This window comes from Notamacropus eugenii, chromosome 1, assembly GCF_028372415.1.
Source record: "Notamacropus eugenii isolate mMacEug1 chromosome 1, mMacEug1.pri_v2, whole genome shotgun sequence".
Taxonomy (NCBI): Eukaryota; Metazoa; Chordata; class Mammalia; order Diprotodontia; family Macropodidae; genus Notamacropus; species Notamacropus eugenii.
In genome coordinates, this window is record NC_092872.1 from 629,278,001 (window position 1) to 629,302,196 (window position 24,196).

The following is a 24,196-nucleotide window of genomic DNA, read 5'->3' on the forward strand; positions in this document are numbered from 1 at the left end:
CAGAGGCCAAGGGTGTATAGCTGTATCATGAATGAAGTGGTTGTTGATCTTAGAAAAAATTTTGAAGCCTTACTGTTAGCTTGTTTACTTGTCATCTACATTCTTAGAATACAGAAATATTTCTGATTACTTAAAGGCTTTGGTTGAATTCTAGAAATTAGGTTTTTACTGTAATAGTGTGTATTTTGGTAAAGTTGTAAATGTAGGTTATTTTTGGGACTGGTATTTTAATGAGCAGATTGTCAAGGACGTATTAGCAGTTCTGTAGAGAAATTTCTTTGTCATAAATTGGAATTTCTTTTTAAAATTAATTTTCTTTTCTCAGTTAGTAAGTTTACATTTTTTCTTCCCCATTTCTAATCCATTGGAGAAAAAAGAAAAAATCCTTTGTAACAAACGTACAACAAATTTCCACAATTACCATGTGTAAAAACATATGTATCTTGAGTCCATCACATCTCTGCGTCATTGGACTATTGGCATTGAGATGAACTTTAGATTTCAATAGCAACTTAAAGCAATGTAATTGATCGACATATTTCTAAAACTAGCTTAAAGGTGTCTAAGTAGAATGAATGGTTGTGCAAAGACCTTTCTTTTCTTCTTTTTTTAAATTCAGTATCTCATTTTTCCCCAGTTAAATGCAAAAACAATTTTTAACATTCATTTTTAAAACTTTGAGTTCCACATTCTCTCCCTTCCTCCCTCACCAATCCCTCCTTTCCCCCTGCCACATTGAGAAGGCAAGCAATTTGATGTAGTTATACACATGTAGTAATGCAAAACATATCCATAATAGTCATGTTTGAAAGAAAACAGACAAAAAAAACTCAAGGAAAATAAAGTAAAAGAAAAGTATGTTTCAATCTGCATTCAGGCACTGTCAGTTCTTTCTCTGGGGCTAGATAGCATTTGGAAAAGCCTTTCTTAAAGCAAATTGCATGATAAAAAATAAATACATACTTTTCATGCGGGCACCTGGTCATCCTGATGGGTACAAAAGAATAAGAATAACCTTAATTTTGTTGCCACTCCGTGGAGGTAGTCTCAGCAACGTGGTATGAGAACATCGCCCTATAACTTCAGGTATAGAAGGGCTATTTGCTGATTGACTCATCATCATAAAATCTTGTATTTTTCTCTTTTATCCAGTTGTGGAGTTAACAATTCCCATGTGGTTAGCTTATCTTTTATTCAGTCCTGCCACAGCACTGCTATGAAAGCCTCCATCTTTCTCCTTGTTATTCCTCTTACACTGCATTTTCTTTCCTCCATGCTTCCCTGACTCTCCATACCATAGCCATTCTATAATGAATAAAAGTCATAATATGATTGTATCATACCACATTGGCCCTATACTCCATTTGAAATTCTCCTTCCTTTTATGTTTATTGCAGAAGAGAAACAGTGAAAATGTGTATTGGGAACTGTGTAGCTGGCATTTATTGGGCAAACATCCAAGCTCAATAATTCCATGACAAATGGTAGTCCAGTAGAGAGCTATTGTTTCCATGAGTGATATGTCTCAGTCACTAATGATTTGGTTTGTTTCAGGGAATGGACTTGTATCAGGAAAACAAAAAATACTTTGGACTCTCAGAATTTATTGAATCTACTCTTTCTGGACACAGCCTCCCTTTGCTCCGATATGATAGCTCTTTTGAAGCAATGGTCATGGCATTAGGAAAAAGGTACTTAAAAAATCTTGGATGATGATTAAAAATTGTATAAATGATATCGACAGCTATACCTAATAATTATAGCTCTGTAGTAAGTAGAATGGGCTGTCTCCATCGCTGGAAGTGTGTAGGATGATGCTAGGCAAACACTTCTTATAATATTATAATTAATATTCGTTCTTTGGGGAAGGATTTTGATTAAAAGACTTTTAAGGTATGAAGCAGCATACTGTGATAGAAAGAATACTGGATTTTGACTTTAGGAGACTTGATTTTGAATCTAGTCTTTCTTTTATACTACCCGTTTGACCCTGGTAAAGTCATTTAACCTCTAGACCTCATTTTTGATAACAGTGACCTAGACCTTCACAAGTACTATATGTACGCGACATTGTGCTGAGTGTTGGGGATACAGAAAAACAAACAACGGAACATGTAACAGTTATGGTATGAAAAGACTTTACATTCTACTTAGGGGATATAATAGGTAAACAAGTCTTATTTTAGTTCAAAGCTGTGATTTTATTGGCATCAGAAACTCCTAGAATGGAAATTCCCTTCGCTGATGTAGTTAGCAACTCATAAGGAACAAACAGTCTTAGAGAGTAGCTTGGGCACTAGAATATTGTTATGTACCCATATTAACACGGTTAGTATGTGTCAGAGACTTGACTTGTATCCAGGACTTTCTGACTCCACAGCTGACTCTATTCACTAGATAAAATTGCCTCTTAAGTACACAAGTAATTAAATAAGAAGTAAAAGTAATAAAATAGTTTCAAAGGGCTAAGAGTTCTAATAACTGGGAGATGGAAGGGAGCAAGAAGGTGGCATGAGTGAGTTGGCACCTAAGTTGTGCTTTGAAGGAAGCTAAGATTTTGAGAATGTGGAGATGAACAAGAGGTGGTACATTCCAGATGTCAAGATTTATGGATGCAAAGGTATGGAATTGAGATATAGGATGATACATGTAGGGAAAAATTAACTGCAGAGTATTTGAAGAGGAATAATATGAAATAGTTTTAGGAAGGTAAGTAGGAGCCTGACTGTGGATGGTTTTAAATTCCATGCTCCTAAAAACAGTAAAGGAACAGAAGATTTTTTGACTTAGGAGATAATTTGATCAAATTTGTGTTATGTGTTGGGTATTAAATAAGATGTTTTTATAAATTGCTTCCATTTCTAAGTCTTATATTCCTGTGTTCCTTTCAACTCTTAAACGTCCATGATTACGTATAAAAAGCAAAAATTAAAATTTGGATAGGTTACTAATTGAGTTCTTGGAACATTCCATTCAGTTTTTTTATTTTAGATAATACTTGTATGGATGTTAAAGGAGCTTCCTGGTTATATGTTATGATATGTTTGTATGATGAAGGCTCAGAGCTTTGTCACTTACACATTCAATGTTTATATAACACTCAAAATTTTTTTATTATTTAAAAAATTATGTATTTGGCACACTAACAAACTAGGCTATTTTCTTATAAAAAGAATGAAAAAAGATCACATCCATGAATTCTATTATGCATAGACTTTTAAACATATATACATATACCTCTACGTACGTATTTGTATATGATACCAAATTTGTAATATTTCTTGTCTTTATCTTCTTTTAATTTTTCTTCTCTCTTCTTTGTACTTTTGCTTTTAATGCTTCATTGACGCTTTTTTCTTTCTGTCTTTTTTTGTGTCACTATCATTAACCTCTTCCCTTGCCCTTCTCCTTATTCTAAGAACTCCCTTCCCCTCAAAAAAAAGCTAATCTTTGTAACTAGTAAGTGGAGTCAAGCAATGTAAATTTCACATGGGCCACTTCTGAAAACTTGTGTCTCTTTCTTCATGGACTTCATCCATCACCTCTTTGCCAAGAGGTGAGTCTTTTGGTGTAATATTGGTCATTGCATTTTTCATATAGTTCTTAAGTCTTTCATAGTTGTTTTCCTTTATAATGAATAAGCATTTATTTAGGATCTGCTGTTTGTAAAGACTTGTACTGAGGACTTAGTGAGAAGAGAAGAGGAATAATGCTTATTCATTGACTGGATTAGTTTTTGCTCATCAAGTATGAGATAAAGGCATGCACGCACACAAATAATGATTATACCATAGAGCATGTTCAGTGGCAGCTATGTGATATAGTGGATAGAGTGCTGGACCTGGAAGCAGAAAGATTTAAGTTCAGATCCTGTCTCGACACTCCCTGGCCGTGTGACCCCAGGCAAGTCACTAAAACACTATGTACCTCAGTCCCCTCAGTTGTAAAATGGGGATAACAACGACACTTACTTCCTAGAGGAATAAATAAGGAAATATTTGTAAATCACTTAGCAGAATGCCTAGCTCATAGTGGGTACTTAATAAGTGCTTGGTTCCTTGCTCCATTCCTTAGTGAATAAGAGGAGTATAAAAAGCTATTGCAGATTTTATGGGTTTATTATTGTTATTTTTAAAATGAATTCATAAATATTTTATAATCTACCTATTTTAATCTTTAACATGGTAAATCATTAGATATAATCAGTGTTACATTGGTAAATGTTGAGATCACAAAACATACTAGAAGGAATCTTAGAAACAATCAAACCCATCCTCCCTTTTACAGATGAGGACACCAAGGTCACATGGCTAGTGAGTGGCAGAACCAGGAGACTTCCAAGTAACTACTCCTTGAGAGTGAAGGAAAGATCCTGACTGGGGAAGGTCAGAGAAAGTTACAGGAAGTAGCATTGTAGGTTGGTCTGGAAGGATGGGAAGGATTTTAGTAGCCAGAGATACAGAGATTGGGTTGGGCTTGGGGTTGTGGTGGGGGTGGGGAGCAAGGAATTATTTCAGGCACAAGTGCAGTTTAAGCCAAGATATAAGTTGGTATTTTGTGAATAGTTAAGTAGTGCAGTGTGTGTCTCTTTGTGACTTGGATCTATGTAGTGTCCCAGAAATCAGAATGATACTTTATGGTTGTAGGAATAAGATGTGGAAGAAGGGAATGTTAGTCTAAGAAGCAATATGGTGGAGGGGAAAGAGCACTGGACTTAGAGCCAGGAAACCTGAGTTTGAGCCATGGCTTGACATTGTTCTAGCTGTGTGATCTTGGATAAATCATTTAACCTCTCTTAGTCTTAGTTTTTTTATCTATAAAAATAGGAATAACAGTGCCAGTTACTTTACAAGGGGTTCTCAGTCTTTTTTGGGTCATGGTCCACTTTGGCATTCTGGTGAAGTCCATGGACCCTTTCTTAGTGAATTAAAAAAAAATTGAAAGAAGTTCTGAATTTCAGTTAGAAATTTGTGAAAATAAAGATGTAAATTATTTTCCCATTCAAGTTCACAGATCCCCTAAGATCCATTCATAGACCCCAGGTTAATAATTTTCTCCTTACAGGGTTATGGAGAAAGCACTTCGTAAACTTTAAAGTGCTGTAGAAATGTAAGTTATTAATGATGAGGATAAAAGGAGGGTTATGGGGGTTTGGGTGCTTGTAGAGTGAGATACATGTAAGAATAATCCAGTATCTGTAGAGAAAGATAATGGCATGAAGGAACATCATGGTAATTATTCTACTTCCTGCTTTTTAAGATAGTGAACAGTGGGGAGAAATCAACAAATGCCCTCTTTTGGCAAATATTTAGCCAGAACTTGGGTTGAAATGTGGGGGAAATAGAGAGGAGAAAAGAACTATCATGGCTCTCTCCTTGAAAATTTAGTACCATCTTGCACCATACCTCTGCCATCCCCCATCATCAGTCAGGACTGACTCTTGTTATAACTGTAAAGAATGGGTTCTTTGCTGTAATTTAGAGTTGGAAGGAGCTTCAACCTTGAATGAGTCCAATCCATATCCTGAAGGAATTCTCATATCCAACCAATGGCTTTCCAGTCACTCCTTGAAGATTTCCAATGAAGGAGACCATTACCTCTCAGGGCAGCTCAAACTACTTTTGAATAGCTCTAGTTAAGATGTTTTTCTTAACATCAAATCTAAATTTCTCCTGTTTGTAACTTTTACCCATTGTTCTTGCCATGTCCAAACAGAGTTCAATCTAATTGCTTATCTGCCCAATGACCCTTGACTCAATGACCTGAATACATCCTGAGTCCCTCCTGAATCTTCTCATTAGTCTAATCTTCCATATTCTGTTGGCTGTTGCTCAGTTGTTTTAGTCTTGCCTGACTCTCTGTGACCCCATTTTGGGATTTTCTTGGCAAAAATACTGAAGTGGTTTGCCATGTCTCTCTCCAGCTCATTTTAAAGATGAGAAAACTGAGGCAGTCAGGATTAAGTGACTTGCCCGAGGTTGTACGACTAACTGGAACATGTCTGAGGCTGGATTTGAACTCATGAAAATGAGTCTTCCTGATTCCAAGCCCACTGCTCTATTCACTGTACCACCTAGCTGCCTCTTTGGTCTATAGAGATGGAAATAGAAAGCCAGACATGGAAAGTGAATTCATGAGGGTCGGTTTAATAGGGTAATGGGGGGGGGGCACAGTGGCTAGAGTGCTGGGCCTGGAATCAGGAACACCTGAGTTCAAATCTGAACTCAGATACTTGTCAACTTATGTGTGACCATCACCCATTTGCCTCAGTTATCTTTAAAATGGGATAATAGTACCTACTTTTTAGGGTTGTTGTGAAGATCAAATAAAATAACAATAATTAAAAAGTGTTTCGCACAATGTCCGGCACATAGTAAGTCTATTTAAACTTTAGTAGTTATGATGATGGTGATGATGAACTCAGAAATCCTGACTTTGCAGCCTACTTCAAGATACTGCCTTATTAGATCCCGGTCATAAGGTCCTAGCTATACATCTATAATGGACCTTAAGTCATCTTGTCAACCCCCTTCATTTTACAGATAAGAAAACTGAGGCCTTTAAAGAGGCTAAGTGACTTGCTACAAGTCTATGAGTAGTAAATATTAGAAGTAGGATCTGAACTCGGGACCTCTGAGTAGAGAGCCTGTTCTTTTCCCACTGTACCACATCAACTTCCTTTATTGTCGAGAGCCATAGGTACTGGCGTCTCTAAAGGGAAAGTTTGACTTTTGTCATAGAGAAAAAGGTAAGGTTTTACCAGTTGGATTTGGCAGCTGAGGTAGCTAAAAGGTGTTCATTCTCTGGAATAACTTCTTAAAAAGAATTTTGTTTGTTAATGTCAGGGTCCTTACACATAGTAATATCAGTTCCAAAACATTTATTATCTTTGCTGGGGAATGGAAAGATGAAAAAAAGCCAAGATGAACTATGTAGTGTCCTTTCCTGGTTGCAATGAGTATGTCGATAAAGCATGAGCTAGTCACTATTTGGATAGTTCTGGATAGTTTCTCAGGTTACCATGTTAGATTCTGAATAATAAACAGTCCTTGTAAAGCACCCCATCTTAGCACTCCAGAAACACTAACTGATTTATCCTTGTTAAGGGGCAGGGCCTTTTAGCCTTACTATTACATGAGCAAACATGATTACTTTGTCCCCTTTAATCTTTATTAAAGGTCACAGGATTAGAGAATCTCTGAAGCCATCTTTTTAGGGTACCCTTGATCTTGGTCAGAGGATCATTGGATATAGAGCTTGAAAGGGCTTTCAAAAGCATTTAGTCCAAATCCCTCATTTAAAAAGCAAGAATTGTAGTTCAAATGACTTGCCTATGGTTCATGGGTACTAAGATTCTGGATTTGAATTGAGGTCATTCAAATTCAGTGCTCTTTCCACTATGCTACACTGCCTCAATACCCAATGCTGACTTGTCACATTACCCATGGCCTCTCCTGCTATGAAAGGAAACAGACATTTTAAAAGTGCCTACTATGTGCCAGGCACTATGCTAACTAAGCACCTTACAAATATTATAAGCAGCCTTGGGTTGGGGTAATGGTAAATGCTTTTAAGATCCTCATTTTTCATTTGAGGAAACTGAGGAAAATAGGTTAAGTGCCTTTCCCAAAGTCTCACAGCCAGCAGGTATCTGAAGCTGTGCTTGAACTCGGGCCTTCCAGATTCCAGTCCCAATGCCATATCCACTGTGCCACCTGGTTGCCTCATGAAGTAAAAATGCTCCGGGAAATTCACACTGAGGTGTTAGTGATTTCATACTTATTCCTGAGTATTTGATCTTTTGAGCCATCTGGTTGTTAGTGTTCAGTTATGGGCATGAGTTCTCAAGGGCTGGTGATGAAAGGTTAATTAATTAATAGGATTAAAGCAGAAAAAGAAAACTTAAGAAGACGAGAACAAAGTCCATGTCATCAGATCTGGTGCAGAAGCAAACTAGAGTACATAGCAAAAACCAAAAACCAAGTGCAGGGACAGGGTTGGACAAAGAAATTGGTTGCAATAGTATAAAACCAAGAGAGCCATCAGGGAATTGGGGAGGACATTGAAAGTGAGAGGTAGACCTTGGTGAAGCTAGTTTTGTCTCATCTAACTTGTCTCCAAGACATAATTCTTCCATTCTTTGGTGTCTGAACTTTGTTCCTTCTTTGCTCCAAGGAGCTGGTTTTGCCGTAGTCCAGGATGGTCATAAATAAACAGTAACATCTGTCACCCACATCATGCTTTATAGTTTATAAAGCACCTTGTATTTGTGATTGCCTCTAAGCCTCACAACAAGCCTGCGAGGTAATCAGGGATATCAGAAACATACTGATGGACATCTGTGAGTATGATTGTGTTGGCAGACTGGCTTCATCCTGCTTTACTTTCTCCCTTCAATAAATATGGAAGTAGGAAAGGGAGATTTTCTCTCCCTTTCCTCCCCATGACTATAATTTGTGTATTTCACAGCCAGAGGGGAAGAACCATTTATAAAGAATTGATCAATCAACAAATGTTTATTAAGCAGCAGCTGTTTATTAAGCTCTTTGACAGCTGGAGGAGAATGCAAAGTTCAGATAAGGTACAATCCCTGTCCTCATGGAGTTTATAGTCTGTAGTGTAGTACCTTAGAATAAGGCTAGATTACCTGGCCCAACTCTTTCATCTTTTCATTTTAGATAAGAAGAAATACTGAGGTGAATGAAGTATCTTGACTGAGGATACAGCGTCTTGACTAAATTATTCAATAAACATTTCAGTCAACCAAAATTTATTATGCATGTCTTCTGCATAAAGCCTAATGCTTTATACTGGAGAGACCTAGATATTTGGTAGGCATGTAAATATTTGAAGTATAAATGGGTGGGGAATGGAGAGGTTCAGGCACAGTGGCAGAGCTGGGATTAGGAACTGAGTTTTCCAGGCACACATTTTTGTCATGACACCCCATTGTCTTCTCAGGAGGCTTTGGTCTGGGAAGCTCCCTTTGGAGTAGCAATAGTATTTTCAGATGAGTAGGAAGTGAAAGTAGGATGGAGTATGGTCTCCACTTAACTGTTGTTAACCACAGCCCTACTAGATTGCTAGGTTTGCTGCTGTACCAGAAATAGAAACCAAAGCACAACTTGGGTCCAAGACTGTTGGACTATAAACCATAAATGTAATTCTACAAGAAAAAACGGAGCCCAAATTTGCAATAGCATTTTAACGTTAGGACTGTCTACCATTAGGTCTCACCCAGATTCCTGGAATCAGAAGGGGTCTCTTAGACTATTGCATCCAACCCTCACCTAGCGGACAATCCCCTTGAAAAGAATGTGATGGGGATAGATACTGAGAAAGGGGAAAACCACTGTTGGATAGCTGTCAGGAGGCGTTATTGTGGTTATTGCTTTTGTGCAGAGTAGTGTATGGGTGTGTCTTGTTTTAGCGAAGCCCCATTTGAGTTTTTCTTATATATATTTTTCCTTCATGCCTAATGTCAGGCTACTGTGAGCTTAACATAGACATGCTAAATGACTAGGCAAGGATTCAGAAGGACACGGTCATCACTGGCCACCCCTCTGATGATATACGTGTAAGTCTTCTAGCAGCTTACAGTATGGTCCATGGCATAAGGCACACTGGCGCAAGGGAGAATGAAGGCACATGGGAAAAGAAACCATCAACTTACTGAAGCGTCAAGGCTTTGCCACAGCAAAGATGGTCTCCTCTGTCCTCCTGAAACACACATCTCAATCACCACAGTGTAATGAGCCAGTTTAATACCAGCCCAGAGACTGGCTCTTTGTGCTTTTAGGTATGGCCTGTTGACAGCCTTAGGGTGGGAGTGAAGCACACACTCTTGTTATAACTTTGGACAGCTGTTTTTGCCTTCTCACTCCACAGACAGGATTATCTTGCTTTGAACACTCCCTTTTTTTAGAGCTTGTTTAAATGAGCGGCAGATTGTTTAGTAAAACCATGGCTGAGGAGGGGTGTGGGGGGCTGTGCCCTAGGTCACTGTGTTCTCCTCCTCCTTCAGGTTTCCCAGATTGCACAGTGCGGTGATAAGGACTTTTGTCCTTGTGCAGCATTATTCTGCAGCAATGATGGCGGTCAGTGGTCTGTCACAGATGAAGAACTACACCTCTGTGGAGACTCTGGAGATTGCCCAGAACCTCATCAACTCCTCCAAGCAGTGCACCTGTGGGCATGGGCTCATGGTCGTGCTCCGTATTCCTTGCATCCCCCTGGCTGCTGTGGCTTATGAGCGGCTCTATCATGTGAGGGAAAGACTAGCCCTAGAAGACCACTTTGAGATCATCTTGGGGAACCCCAACTCTGCCATCACCATCGGGAAACACTTTGTGGAACAACTAAAAGTAAGTCAGTGTTAGTCTCTTGAGGAGATGTATGTGGATGAAATACCATTCATTTGGGTCCCTAGTGCATTGTCTAGTTCTCTTCCTGCGATCTCCTCTGCACATGGCTTTCTGTGAATTTGATGAGAATTCTCTTTCTATCTTGAACCATCTTTGGGGAGGTCAGTGTGAGATTTGTTTAGAAGACTTGCAATCACACCGTGGCCCTGTTGTTTACTGCCTGTGTGTTCTTGGATAACTAATTCACCTTCTCTGACCTTTAGCTTTCTTCTCTGTAGCAATGAAAGGGTTGGACTATATTCTGTCTAAGGTCCTTAACTATACTAAATCCTATGAACCAATCTTATGTTCCTATGATCCAGAGCTTTCTTAAGGGTAGGGCAGCTGCTCGTAAAAGGATTATGCCTTCCATTTAAGAGATGGAAGAGAACTTAAAGTGTGTCTAGTATAATCAGGCCCTGCCCAAGAATGTGTTAATGCAGTACATATTTTGTATTTACTTCTCTGCATACAGGTTGTTTCCTCTATTAACATGTAAGCTATTTGAGGACAGAGACTGTTTCTGTTTTTATTTCTGTATCCCCAATACCAAACACAGTATGCATTGCTGTTTTACAGTTGGGTTCAACTTTTCATGACTCTGTGAATCATATTGTCCATGGGGTTTTCTTGGAAAATTTATACTGGAGAGATTTGGCATTTCCTTCTCTAGCGGATTGTGGCAGCAGTTAAGTGACTCACCCAGGGTCACATAGCTAATAATTGTCTGAGGCTAGATTTTAACTCAGGTCTTCCTGACTCCATGCCCAACACTATCCACTTAGCTGTCCTAGCTGCCCACAGTGTACATAGTAGGTGCTTAATAAATGTTTATTAAATGAATGAATGGATTGTCCTCCTCTTCTAGATACTCATAATCAAACCCTCTCATTTTGCAGATGAAACTGGGAAATGGGGAGTAGGCCATGAGCATACTTTTCATTAGTGAATACTTGGACAGAATTTGGGGGACAATAACTCAGATATGTCTCCAGAATAGGGAAGGGGTCCCCTCTGACTTCCAACATAAAGCCTGAAAAAAGGAGCAGTATTTATGATATGGGCATGGAATGCTCTCTATATACTACTAAACCATATATAAGCATTCTGCTTCTTATATGTATGAATGAATATTGTTCTAGAAAGCTCAGGTTATCCATGACTAAAATTGTTTAGATGGACTTCAAAGTGGTAATCTCATCTGCCAGGTAGAAGCAGGGTCTTAATGTTAATCTGTGAAAAATGTGCCAAAAATTAAAATGTAACAAAAATAAAATTGGAATTCTTGATCCAAGGAATTGGTGAAGTACTAAAACAAAGATTAAACTTGTGAATTTGTTATTTATTTCAGTCACTCAAATATCCTTGATTTTCTACATGGGAGACTCTCCTGAACTAGTGAAAGTCATAATCTACAAATGTTTATTGATTAGTTATCTATGTGGTTGTACCTCCCTCCATATGTACTCCTCTTCACGCCAGTCTTTAATACCTTCCATGCCTTATTTTTTTTGTTAATAATATTATGTTAATAGTAATAATAGCTTTAATTTTATATAATGCTTTAAGGTCTGTAAGGCACTTTACAGATGTTATCTCATTTATTCCTCACTATAGTCCTGAGGTAAGTGATATTGCTGTCCCTGTTTACAGATGAAGAAACTGAGGCTGGAAGCATTGAATTGCTCTGGTAGATGATTTCATGTGTTTCTGTGACTGAAAAAAATGCATCACTTTTTTGTCAATCTACTGGTGATAAATTTGTTCTTATTTTGCTAGCTTTGATCAGTGACTGAATTTATGCTAAAATCCTCATTGATAGGACCTGCTAGAGTATGCTGTGATGAGGCTTCAGAGAAGGACTTAAATAGAAGTCGATTCATCTTTTTCTTTCTTACTTTCTTTCCTTTCCTTTCCTTTCCTTTCCTTTCCTTTCCTTTCCTTTCCTTTCCTTTCCTTTCCTTTCCTTTCCTTTCTTTCCCTTCCTTCCTTTTCTTTCCCTCCCTTCCTTCCTTCCTTCGTTCCTTCGTTCCTTTCCTTACTTTATCTGTATATATGTGCCCGGGGCGACTCCCGGGCCTTCGCCTTCTACTTACCTATCCCCGGTCTTTGGACGTCTCCGGCCCCTCTCCTGGTTGGGGGAGGGGAATTCCCTCTCCCTGTTGGGGGAGGGGAATAAACAGGCAGAGCACCCGAAAGGAGTTGCAGCCACCAAGCTTTATTGCGTTTCTTCTCCTCCAGCTCTCGTGGTCATCCCCTTTTATTATCCCCTGTCTCCTCCCCCGTACCTCCCATGGGCGGGCGAGCTCCTCCCAAGTGCCTCCCCGTGGGTGGAGCCAGCCTGTTACCAGGGCCATCCCAGTACCCCACAAGGGGGCAGGTTCGGACCCTCAGGTGTCTCATGGTCCTCACGGGGGACCCCGGTCCAGAGCTGTCCCCCAACATATATGTATATATACACCCACACATGTATGTGTGTTTTAGAAAATGTTGAAGAGCCCAGCCCAAGCATAAAACCCCTGGGGCGTTTTATTTGAGCCTTCTATATTGACTTGGCTTTGGAACCAGTCATGCCCCCAATGAATCCACTAGCCATATAAATATCTATGTATATCAGTATACCAGCTGATTCTCTGGCATGACATAGTGCTGAACTCCTTCCTGTCTTTCACACATAGTAGTTGTGTTCTCATAAGCATACCACTTAACATCTCAGTGCCTTTGATGATTCTCTGGGAAGTTGTGTCTAAGCCATTGGTATGCTGTGGTACTTTGGTATAAATATCTAAGACATTTCCGTATTGGAAATTTCCTTGTCCAGTGAAATCATGGGTTCAGTGTTCCCCTTTCCTCCTCCCCATGGAAACCTCATGCAAGAAAATCACAAAATATCCAAGGCAAAATATATATTTGCAGGCATGCCAGGATTCCTTAAAATATTTTACTTGGCCCAAGTATTTTTTCTTAGGTTCAATCTAATTTCATTTAAGTTTTGGACTTGTAGGAGACTGCTAATTTGGATAACATTATTATCCATGGGTTAAGGTATGTACATGTCTATCTTTTCATCAAGGTAAATGTTAACTTCAAACTTGGGGAGTGAAAAATAAAAAAATAAAGTATATATTTTAAACGTGTGTAGCAAGAACTATCTTATTACACTAGAAGTAGATACTATCTATTCTTTATAGCTATGTTCTGAAGTTTTAAAACTGTACTGTGCCTACTTCTGAATGAACTTGAGATTTCATATGGATTAAACCTGCTAAGAAAAAACATCTAAAGATATGACAGAAAAGATTTTTCTGCAGGAAGCCAGAGTGGTAGATGCTTTTTAGATAATAAGCAAATTCTAACACTTGGGAAATAGCTTTCTAGTAGTGAAGACAAAACATGCTGGGTCATATCCCTTTCATGTTATTACAATTAAAAGACAAATTCATCTGGAGACTTTCCCTTCCTAGAATCAGACCCAGTCACGGCTTTAATCTCATAAACCTTTGTATAAAAGATAGGATGACAAAATAGATGATATAATTAATCTAGAAATTTGTAATTACAGGTTTCATTCAAATCATCAAATGCTTATTGGTGGAAAGAAGTTTATATTTGGAGTCAGTGGACCTGGTTTCAGATCCTAGCTGTGCCACTTGCTACTTCTATAATCTTGGGCAAGTCAGTTAACCAATCTGGGCCTCATTTTTTTCCTTTGTAAAATGGAAATAATAATATTTATTTTACCTGCCTCACAGAGTTATTGTGGGACCCGTGTTTGTAACTACAAATTACTGTAGAGATATAGGTTATGACAACCAGTTCAAAACATTGACAGCTGGCTTTTTCTTATGTGACAGATATGGCAGAAAATTGAAGATGCAGAGTGGAGGCCTCAGACTTACCTCGAATTAGAGGGGCTGCCTTGCATATTAATATTCAGTGGAATGGATCCTCATGGAGAATCCTTGCCAAGGTGAGCACGAGTACACCCTACATTTATCAATAACAATGTCTTCCATTTATTCAGTTCTTTATAGTTACAGAATGTTTTCCTATATAGTGTCTGCCCTGGAGATGTAGTTTTGTAAAGTGGGTTAAGGCACTGGACTTGAAGGTAGGAAGATTATCAGCTGTGCAGCTTTGGTCGAGAAACTTAAATCTTTCTGTGCCTGTTTCATCATCTGTAAAATGATCATTGGGCAATGGCTTCTAATGTCCTTTTCATTGCTAAATCTGTGCACCAATGATTTCTTTTGGTCCTCACAACAAACACCACAGTTGGTGTTGGTACCACAAATATTGTCAGCCCCATTTTATAGATGAGGACATTGAGACTCCTGAAGATCAAGGACTTGTCCAAAGTCACGCTGATAGAACAGAGATTCAAGCTCATGTTTTCTGATTCCAGATCTAGTGCTTGCCATGTTGCTAGCCGGTGTATGCTATTTGATAGGTAATAGTGATGGTGATGACAATATGACGACCACAATAATAATGCTAACATTTATATAGGACCTACTGTGTGCCAGGTGCTGTGATAAGCAATTTACAAATATCTGATATTTACAAGTATCAGATGTTGCTGTTCTCCCCACTTTACAGATGAGTAAAGTGAGGCAAAAGGAAGTTAACTGACTTGGCCAGGATCACATAGCTAGTGTCTAAGGTCAAATTTGAATTCAGGGCTTCCTGATTTCAGGTCTGGTGCTCTATCTAGTGTGTGCCATTTAGCTGTTTGTGTTCTTTTTCTTCTTCAGATTAGACGGGGCAGTGTAATGTAGTGGAAACAGGGATCACATTGGGAGTCAGACGAGCCAAGAGGTGGTTATGATGTGATAGAGCACTGATCCTGGGTCATGAAGACCCATGTTCAAATTCTGCCTCAGATATTTATTAGCCCTGTGGCCCTGGACAAGTCATTTAACCGCTTCCTGCCTCAGTTTCTTCATCTGTAAAATGGGGATAATAACAGCACCTATAATGAGTTAATATTTGTGAAACATAACACTATTATTAAGATCTAGGCTTCACTCATTATACTCTTACTTTCTTTTTTTTAAAATCATGACAATATTTGCTCATCTCTAGACCTGTGATACCTCTTCAGTTCTCAGAGATCTTTCAGGTTTATCTAACAGTGGCTAAACAATTGTGCCTTCCAATTATTTCAGTCAGTACCTGGAGAACTAGATCAACTGGATTGGGTGATATGGATTTGCTAGGTCTTCTCTTACTATCCATGACTTGGGTATCATCTTCCCTATTCTCCACTTTTGGTCTTTCCTTCTAGGTCAGTGTTCATTCTTTTTGGTAAAGGCAGAAGCAACACAAGAAATGACCTATTCTGTTCTGTCTCTTACCGACTGTCATCATCCCTTTTACCCTAGTAGTGGTCTGATCTCTTCTTTAGTTCTCCTATTTCCCTTGATATCATTTTTTGTTGTTGCTGCTTAGCTTTCAGCACCGGTATCATATCATTTTGAGCCTTAGTACTCTTGAAACTATCTTTGTGGTACCAAATTTTTGTATTCATCCTTTTTCTCATTGTGTGTGTGCGTCTGTGTGTGCGTGCGTGCGTGTGTGTGTGTGCGCGTGTGTGGTGTGTAGATAGATGTCTTTCTGAAATTAGTTGCTGAGTTCTCTGGAGGTCCGTATTGGTTTCTTCAGACAATTCTTTTTATTCCTCATTATAGTTAATTTGATTTGAAGCTTTTTAGACAAATATATCTAGTCTTTCCTTTCTCGTTCTTGTACTTAGGTTGAATTTTTGAACTTTTGAAGTTTCCCAAAGGTAAATTTATTTGATTTGACTCTGTCCATTTTTCTAGCCTGTTGTGTTTGTCCTTTGTTCTCAAAGAGGACCATGACATCAAGACGATGGCATGACTTGCAGTTGACTTTGATTTGAGTGAGGGAGGGCTGTGCAAGGTCACCAACCTTACTTTCTTCTCCTGAGCTATCTAGGCCCAGTGGCCTGATATTCATCAGAATGGCTGGAGATGGCCCAGGATGCAATATGAGAGCCTGTCCCTTTCAGACTAAGGTCTTATAGCATTCTCATTTTGAGTGAGATAACACCCTTTCAGTGAATAGACTTCTTTAAGTAGTTATTCAAGGGATGACCCTTTGAATCAAAAATAAAATATCAAATTGGGAGGAGAAGACCCTCAGGGTTCCTGGATAAAAGAGATATAATTACTATTTAGTATTTAAATCCACTCTGTGCTAGGTGGATGGGGACTTGTCCATTCTGTGAGCTCCAGAGTGAATTGGATTCTTTTGGGAACCTGACTCTATCCTGCTCATATGTTGTTCTAGCTGCCAGCTCTGTGTCTTCTGCAGATCAATGCTCATGCCATTTAGGCCTTATCCCAATCAGTACTAAGTAATAAAGTAGTAGACTATTGCCTCCTTAAGAGCAGGAGTCATGTCGTGGATGTACAGTAGGGTCTCAGTGAAGACATGCCCATGGGTTGATTTTTGTGATCAGAAGCATATATTCTGCCTGTTTTCCTTCCCTCCATTCCTTTTGCTGGTCTATCTAGAACTGACCATTTTGGGGAAGTATTTTGGGTGATGGTGGGTAATGATTGGGGAACAACCAGAACCATTTATCTCATTCTCTTATGTATTCTTAGGTCTTTAAGGTACTGTGACCTGCGTTTAATAAATTCATCCTCCTTGGTGAGAACAACCTTGGAGCAAGAGCTTGGCTTGGCAGCCTATTTTGTGAGTTCTGAAGTCCCCGTGGAGAAAGTGACCATAGGGGAGGTCTTGGAAAGTGACCCGGAGAAGCTGAGCAGTACAGATAATGAAGATGAAGAGATAGTGACGGAAGGTGTGTGGGCGTGTGTGGAGTGAATGGCTCTGGCAGGCCCTTCAATCGGCAGGTTGATTTCTTCCCAACTGAAGTCCTTTAATAGAAATGGTAGACTTTGCAAGTTAGTATTGTATACATTGTAAAAGGGGTCCTGAAGATGCTTTTAGAGTAGTTCACTGTGTGCCATTGATGGTGTAGATAGTTCAAATTCTGGTTTGTTTTAACCTACTTCCACAATCTGGTTTTGCCCCACATTTCAGGTTTATTTTGTATTGGTCTTTGCTATATATTCTGTGCTATAGCCCAACTACATCGCTGACCATACCTTAAATTTACCCTGTGTTTTTCAGCTTCTTTGTCTGTGTTTAACTTCCCTCTGCATGGACCTTCTTTTTCCTTCTTTTGCTGTGGATGTCCAACCAGTCCCCATCAGGTGTCTTTACTTCAGTGGTAACTGAGCTGTTTGTACCCCTCAAACATACTTATCCTCTAATACTGTTTTTATTTTTGTAGTATTCTCCCTATTATGTTGTAGGCTCCATTGGGATCAGGGAACTGCGTTATGTCTCATCTAAACTTTGTAGCTGTTGTGTAATTGGGCGCAGTGCTCACACAAAGTAGGTACTTAATAACGTTTTGGGGAATTGAAAGGCTAGGGAGAATACTACCGAGTATAAGCTATACTTGTTTATTAGGTAAAGATAATGTCAATGCTTGTTTTGTTTTGGAGATTCAGAAGACTAGAACGGTCCTAGAAAGGCTGTAAAATCCTACCTTGTGTTTAAAGAACAAAGCAAAAAATAGAAATCATCAAGGCACAAAGTAGATCAGTCATGTTTTGCAGCAAGTCTAAGGAAGAAGAAGAATTCTGTGTACAGAAAGAGAAGTTTCACTGTATGTGTGTGTTTTTTTTAATAGGTTCTGTGTCAGAGAAAAGAAGTCCTGTCAAAAGGGAGAGATCATGCTCCCATGATTCTGTGTCTTCATCTCTTTCCTCAAAAACTTCAAGTAAGAATTTTCAAATGGGAAAGCTCATAGCAATAGATTTTTTTTTTATTACGGTATTTTAGAGAGGAGCTCAAGAGGCAGTGCAGCACAGTGAGAGGGTTTGGAGTCAGAGGACACAAGTTCAAATCCTTCGCCTGCCATTTGCTAACCTCTGGGCCTCAGTTTCCTCATTAATAAATAGAAGAGGTTGGAATAGATGACTTTTAAGATTCATGTAGCTCACAGTCTGTGATTTCAAGTGATTCATATTTTGAATTATGTTTATCATCATTTTTGTGGGGATGACATTACTATGGCTTGGAATCATGATAGCTGGCATTTATACAGTGCTTACTTCGTGCCAGGCACTGCGTGAGGTGCTTTAAGTACTTATTGTATCATTAGATGCTCACAACAACCCTGAGAGGTAAATGCTATTATTATTCCCATTTTACAAATGAGGAAACAGAGGTTAAGTGACTTGCCCAGGGTCATATAGTGTCTGAAGCTGGAGTTGAACTCAGGTTTTCCTGACTTCAGGCTCAAGACGGTTATCTAGTTGTATACTGTACAAATTTTATCTGCTTCTTTCTATACTTATGTAGTTAGAATTTACTACCAAGAATATTCAAGTGGGTCCTGAGACCTTGAGTAATTCCTGTTTGATAAGACTTTGGTAATTCTTTTCATCGCCCTATCTTTTTCTGGACCCTGTGCGTCTCTTCATGAAGGCTAGGATAGCTTAGTGTTTTTGACTACCATGATATATTATTGTTTTATGTTGAGCTTATTGTCCATTAATCCCCCCAGGTCTTTCTTTTAAAATCATGTTATCTCTTGTTTAGTCACATATTCTTCAAGCTGTATGTAGTAGAGGACTTGATTTTTTTGAACCCAAGTGAAGGACTAGGATTTTACATTTATTATATTCATTATGCCATGACCCTGAAATCATAACCAATAGTTTGTTGTTTATTCCAGCTTTGCATGATCCTTTCATAGGTTATCAGCTAAAGCTATTTTAAATTTAGAGTATGAAACTTTTCTTACACAATGTTTTAAGGTAATACCTCCCTCATCTCCATCTCTTGGAATCCTCTTGAAATATCCTTCAGGTAGCCCAAGAAGTACCCTTTATATAAGGCCTCTCCTGATCCTCCCAAATTGTTAGTACGTCTCCACCAGCTACTGGATATATATTTTGTATATGCCTATAAATAAATGTATATGTATATATTGTAATATGTGTGTGTGTCTGTAAATACACACACACATATACACATACATATGCTCCTTGAACGGAGTGATTATTTCATTCTTTTATGTATCCAGAGCCTGGCTTATGGTAGATGCTGGTTGATTGATTGGTTTATCCGTTTCAATTTTTCATTGAGGGAAAAGAAACTCAGCATATAGTTTGTGCCTATCATCCAAAAGTTAGTACAAATGCTGGCCTGAAAAACAACTTTTCTTTTCAGGTATGGCCTTTGGCAATGAGTCATCTCCACCAGTAATGGCATTGGGCGAGAGGGCCAGATCCCCTCATCCTTCCCTCAACAGTGTGATGGACGATGGCATAGCTACCTGTGAGAAGCAAAGACAGAAAGTAAGTCAAGGTGCTCAGACTACTGCCAGCAGGCACTGCCCTGGGCCCGGAGAACAAGACATGTGCCTGAATCCAAAACCCAACCTTAAAAGTGTCCAGGTTTCAGTCACCTCCTCATCTTCACCATATTCTTCCTCTTCCTCTTCTTCCTCTTCTGCACCGACTTCAAATACTTTCACCTTGCAGAACTCCCAGTGCTCCATGACCAAAGGATTGAAGCAACCCCCTGTAGTTTTCCTGCCCAAGTTGGTGTATGACATGGTTACTTCCACAGACAGCAGCGGCCTTCCTAAGGCATCTTCTCTCCTACCGTACCATTCAGTCATGTGGGCCAGTTCTTTCCGCCCTCTCTTGAGTAAGATGATGACCTGCACGGAACAGTCTCTCTATTACCGCCAGTGGACTGTCCCCAAACCCAGCCACATGGACTTCAATAATAGAAACGAGGGCAGAATGGACAACTTTCACCCCAGGAGACTGCTATTGAGTGGTCCCCCTCAGGTATGTAATCATAAGTTTAAGGTGTATTTAGTGTGTTTATCTTGGCTCTTTCTTATTTCTTTATGAAAAGTAGATACTTAGGCCAGTAAAATAATTCTTAATTTGGAATTTAAAAAAAAACCCTTTTTGCTCTAGTTAGATCATCTGATTAATCAACCAGTAAGCATTTATTATGCATTTACTTTGGGCCAGGAACTGTGATTAGTTATGGGACTTAGTAATTATGGGGAAAAATATGGTCCCTGATCTCTAGGAGGTCATATTCTGCTGGGGGAAAATGAGATGGAAAACTGTTCATATAAGCTTTATACTGTGGAAATAAATAGAAAGTAATCCCCAAGGTATTGTAGTAGAAGAGAGAGAGAAAGAGACACAGAGACAGAGAGAGAGACACAGAGAGAGACAGAGAGAGAGAAAGAGATAGAGAGAGACACACAGAGAGACAGAGACAGAGAGAGAGTAATTGGAAAAAAAAAGAGTTCCTCCGAAAGGTGAGATTGTACCATTTTCCAGAATGTAGTAGATGTAGCGGAATTAGAGTCAGAACTGTCCCCAAGCAGCTGCTGAATTTTGACGTGGTGATTTCACTGATTGCCTCCTACATAAATGAAGGACAAGATGATCTCTCACACCGCTCCTGGTTCTGAAATTCTGCTACTATAGAGTCTGTGGTTCTCCTCTTTGTTCTCTTATGTGTGAACCTGATGACGGTGCACTTCACATCTCTAAGATTCAGCTTCATTATCTGCAAAATGAGGGTTGTATTCTTTGCCCTCTGTACCCCACAGGATGGAGGTCATGTGAATAAAAACTCTTAAGGTGCTATACAAATGGAAGAGATTATTACCACTAGTGGAACTGCAGTGATATCTGCCTGTGTTTTAAAAATAAACTTATTTTGATTTGGGGTCAAACTCTATAGATGATCATAAGAGAGGACACTGAAGTTACTGCATCTTGCTTGTAGATGACTTGTGCTAGCCTTCTTGGGTGAAACGTACATATTGGCAGATGGAACTCATCCAGATGAAGAGAAAAATCTTAAATCAAGGTTTACAAATAGTAGTTATGTTTCTGTGGTGGTTTCTATTTATCAGATCACTTCTTCATCAGTTATCTCTGTCATCTGCAAAACAATACTGTGAAATAGGAAGTTTATTTTCATGTTACAGATGAAGAAACGGAGGATCAGGGAATTAAAAATGAGTTCCCCAAATCACACACCAAGTTAATGCTAGTGTTCTAGCCTAGAATTTGACACTTGGATGAATGAAGCATTTATTAAGCAGTTAATATTAATTAATTAATTAAATTGATTAATTTACTAATTCATCATTATTATAACTTATCATGTATTTATTATTATATTATATATTGTTATTAGAGAATATATTATAGTGTACATAATTTATTATAATTAATTATAAATAAATTAATTAAAGTTAATTAATTAAAGGTAATATGTGAAAAGTGCTAAGTGCCAGGGTTATAAATAGAAAATTTAGACACTCCCTGCTCTCTAGGAGCTCACATAGAGAGGGACAGCACAAATGGAGGGTTTCATCTGTAAGTCAGGTGGAAAGGTCTCATGGTCCTTAGGGTTCATGCCTTTTCTTTAATGTCATATCTATTGATAAAAACCTTCCAGTTTCTGATATTGAACCATTTGACTGAGTGTGACAAGAACCTTCTTTTTTTGGTCTTCAATGAATGTGGTGGCATCTACCGGAATAGTTGCCAGGTTGCATTTCCATAAGGATTACTTCCAAGAATAATTTTGTGAGTGCTGGCCCGGAAGCATTGCTCTTGGACTTTGGGTCCTGGGCTGTCTCCGTCTAAGGGAAGATGCCAAATCAAAATGGTGGTGGTGGTTGGGTGGTTTGATTTGCCTGACATGGATTGCCACCTGTCTCTTCTTGAGGAATCCTTGCTGCTTTAGCTAGGCTGACTTATTTTTTAGTTATGTGAACTGGGATAAATCCCCTTTCCTCTTCAAGTCTTTCTTCATGTAGAAAGTAAGTTTTTGCAGTTATATGCTTTCTGCAAGTTCCCTTCCCACTCTGTGGTTTTAGTACATGCCTCACAGCTGGCAGATGGGGTATTTGAATTTTAGAGATGTGAGGTGACTTGATGAGTTTCACAGAGTACTTTGAGTAGTGACTCAAACCCTAGGTAAGTCTTTAGACTACCAAAGCCATGACTATTTCCATGATGCCCTGCTTTACAAAGCAGATAGTAGACAGAACAAGGGCTGATATATCATTCTTCTCTTTTTCATTTTGGTACTCTTTTCACTTCAGAAAAATGAGTATATAAAAGCTAATATGGGCATGCACTCACTATGTTGCCATATTTATGAGTCATTTAGCTAAAGATTTTCATAGTACTTTTATCACTAAACACTCTGGTCTTCATTAATTGTCCAGTGTTTTATTGTTAAATGTCTTCTACAAATGTAACTGATTATAACCTTTAATTTGGCCCAGGCTTGTTTTTTCTTTCCTTTAATTTTGAAGGATGGAAATTTTATGGTAACTCCATGAAACTCAAGTTCATAGTGTTCATAGAAAGAATGCTGGACAAGCAACTCTAAGACCTCACTGCCATTGCCAGCCACTAACTAGTTATATGACCTTGGGTAAATCATTTCCCTTTTTTGAGCCTTTTTTCCCCCACTAGAAAAAGAGGGGAGTCAGATTAAATTATCTCTAAGGACTCTTCCAGTTATAACATCGCTTATGATTCTCTGAAAGTCCTTTTGTTTGAAAATGCATATGTATCATTCTTCCTCCTGGGACGGTGGCAGCACACTATCTGAAGTGTCGTTCTGTGTCAATAGCACTAGGGAAAGCAAGAAAAATTATGATTTACATAGGAAATCTCTAGCCAGTCAAGACACCAACTCTTTTCATCTAACATTTGGCTTAAAGAAACCAAATCCAACTGTTTATAGCTTTGTAATCTTTTTTTTTTTCTAAATCAACAATGCAGAAAACATTTTTGAGGGTCTGTTACGCACAGGACATACAGAGACATGTTGAAATAGTTCCTGCCTTCAAGAAGCTTTTGTTCTACTGGGGAGACACAACATGTACACAGATCAGAAATCAGAAAATAATAGATAACGGGCTACCGAGCACTTTTAGGGTTTGCAGTGTATATATTTGTGTATTTATACATAGACACATATGCACACACATACATGCATACATATATACACACAGAGGCAGCTAAATGGCATGATGGATGGAGAACTGGACCTGAAGTCAGGAAGACTCATCTTCCTGAGTTCAAATCTGGCCTCAGACACTTACTAGCTGTGTGACCTGGATGTTTAGCCCTGTTTGCCTCAGTTTCCTCATCCATAAAATGAGTTGGTAAAGGAAATGGCAAACCACTCCAGTATCTTTTCCAAGAAAATCCCAAAGTGTCGGACACAACTGAAACTACAGAACAAATGTGTGCATATATATGTATGTGTATTTATATACATATATGTGCATGCACACATAAATTATTTGATCCTTGCAACAATTCTGTGAGGTGGGGGTCATTCCCATTTTACTGATGAGGAAAACTGAGTCTGAGGAGAGGCTACCAGACTTGCCCACAGTCACATTACTAGAAATTGACTGAGGTACTCTATTTTGCCAACAAATTGCAAAATCTATATACAATAGTGCAAAGTAGTTTCTAAATATAAATTAATGTGATATCAAATAAATTGACAACAAACAAAATTAAACTCAGTTTTTTCCCTGAAAGCCTGTTCTTTTCCACCTCCCCTCCCTCCCCTCTCTACTATCTTTTTGAAAGAATAATATAGAAAAATTCCCATTCTTTTCCATCTTTATTCATTTGGAAACAGTCTACTTTGGTGTT

At 38.7% G+C, this 24,196-nt stretch overlaps 1 protein-coding gene across 13 annotated transcripts in view; it reads left to right on the forward strand.

The window, feature by feature from the left end:
• GREB1 (growth regulating estrogen receptor binding 1) overlaps nt 1–24,196 on the forward strand; it is a 215,748-nt gene that overhangs the window by 148,794 nt on the left and 42,758 nt on the right. For 11 of the 13 annotated variants that reach the window (XM_072635234.1, XM_072635241.1, XM_072635233.1 and 8 more), the window contains 6 exons: nt 1,555–1,691; nt 10,025–10,364; nt 14,258–14,373; nt 17,039–17,238; nt 18,139–18,228; nt 19,686–20,314. In XM_072635234.1, coding sequence (XP_072491335.1) covers nt 1,555–1,691; nt 10,025–10,364; nt 14,258–14,373; nt 17,039–17,238; nt 18,139–18,228; nt 19,686–20,314 — 1,512 coding nt within the window. The remainder of the gene's footprint in view (nt 1–1,554; nt 1,692–10,024; nt 10,365–14,257; nt 14,374–17,038; nt 17,239–18,138; nt 18,229–19,685; nt 20,315–24,196) is intronic. The other 2 variants (XM_072635244.1, XM_072635245.1) reach the window with 2 other exon arrangements.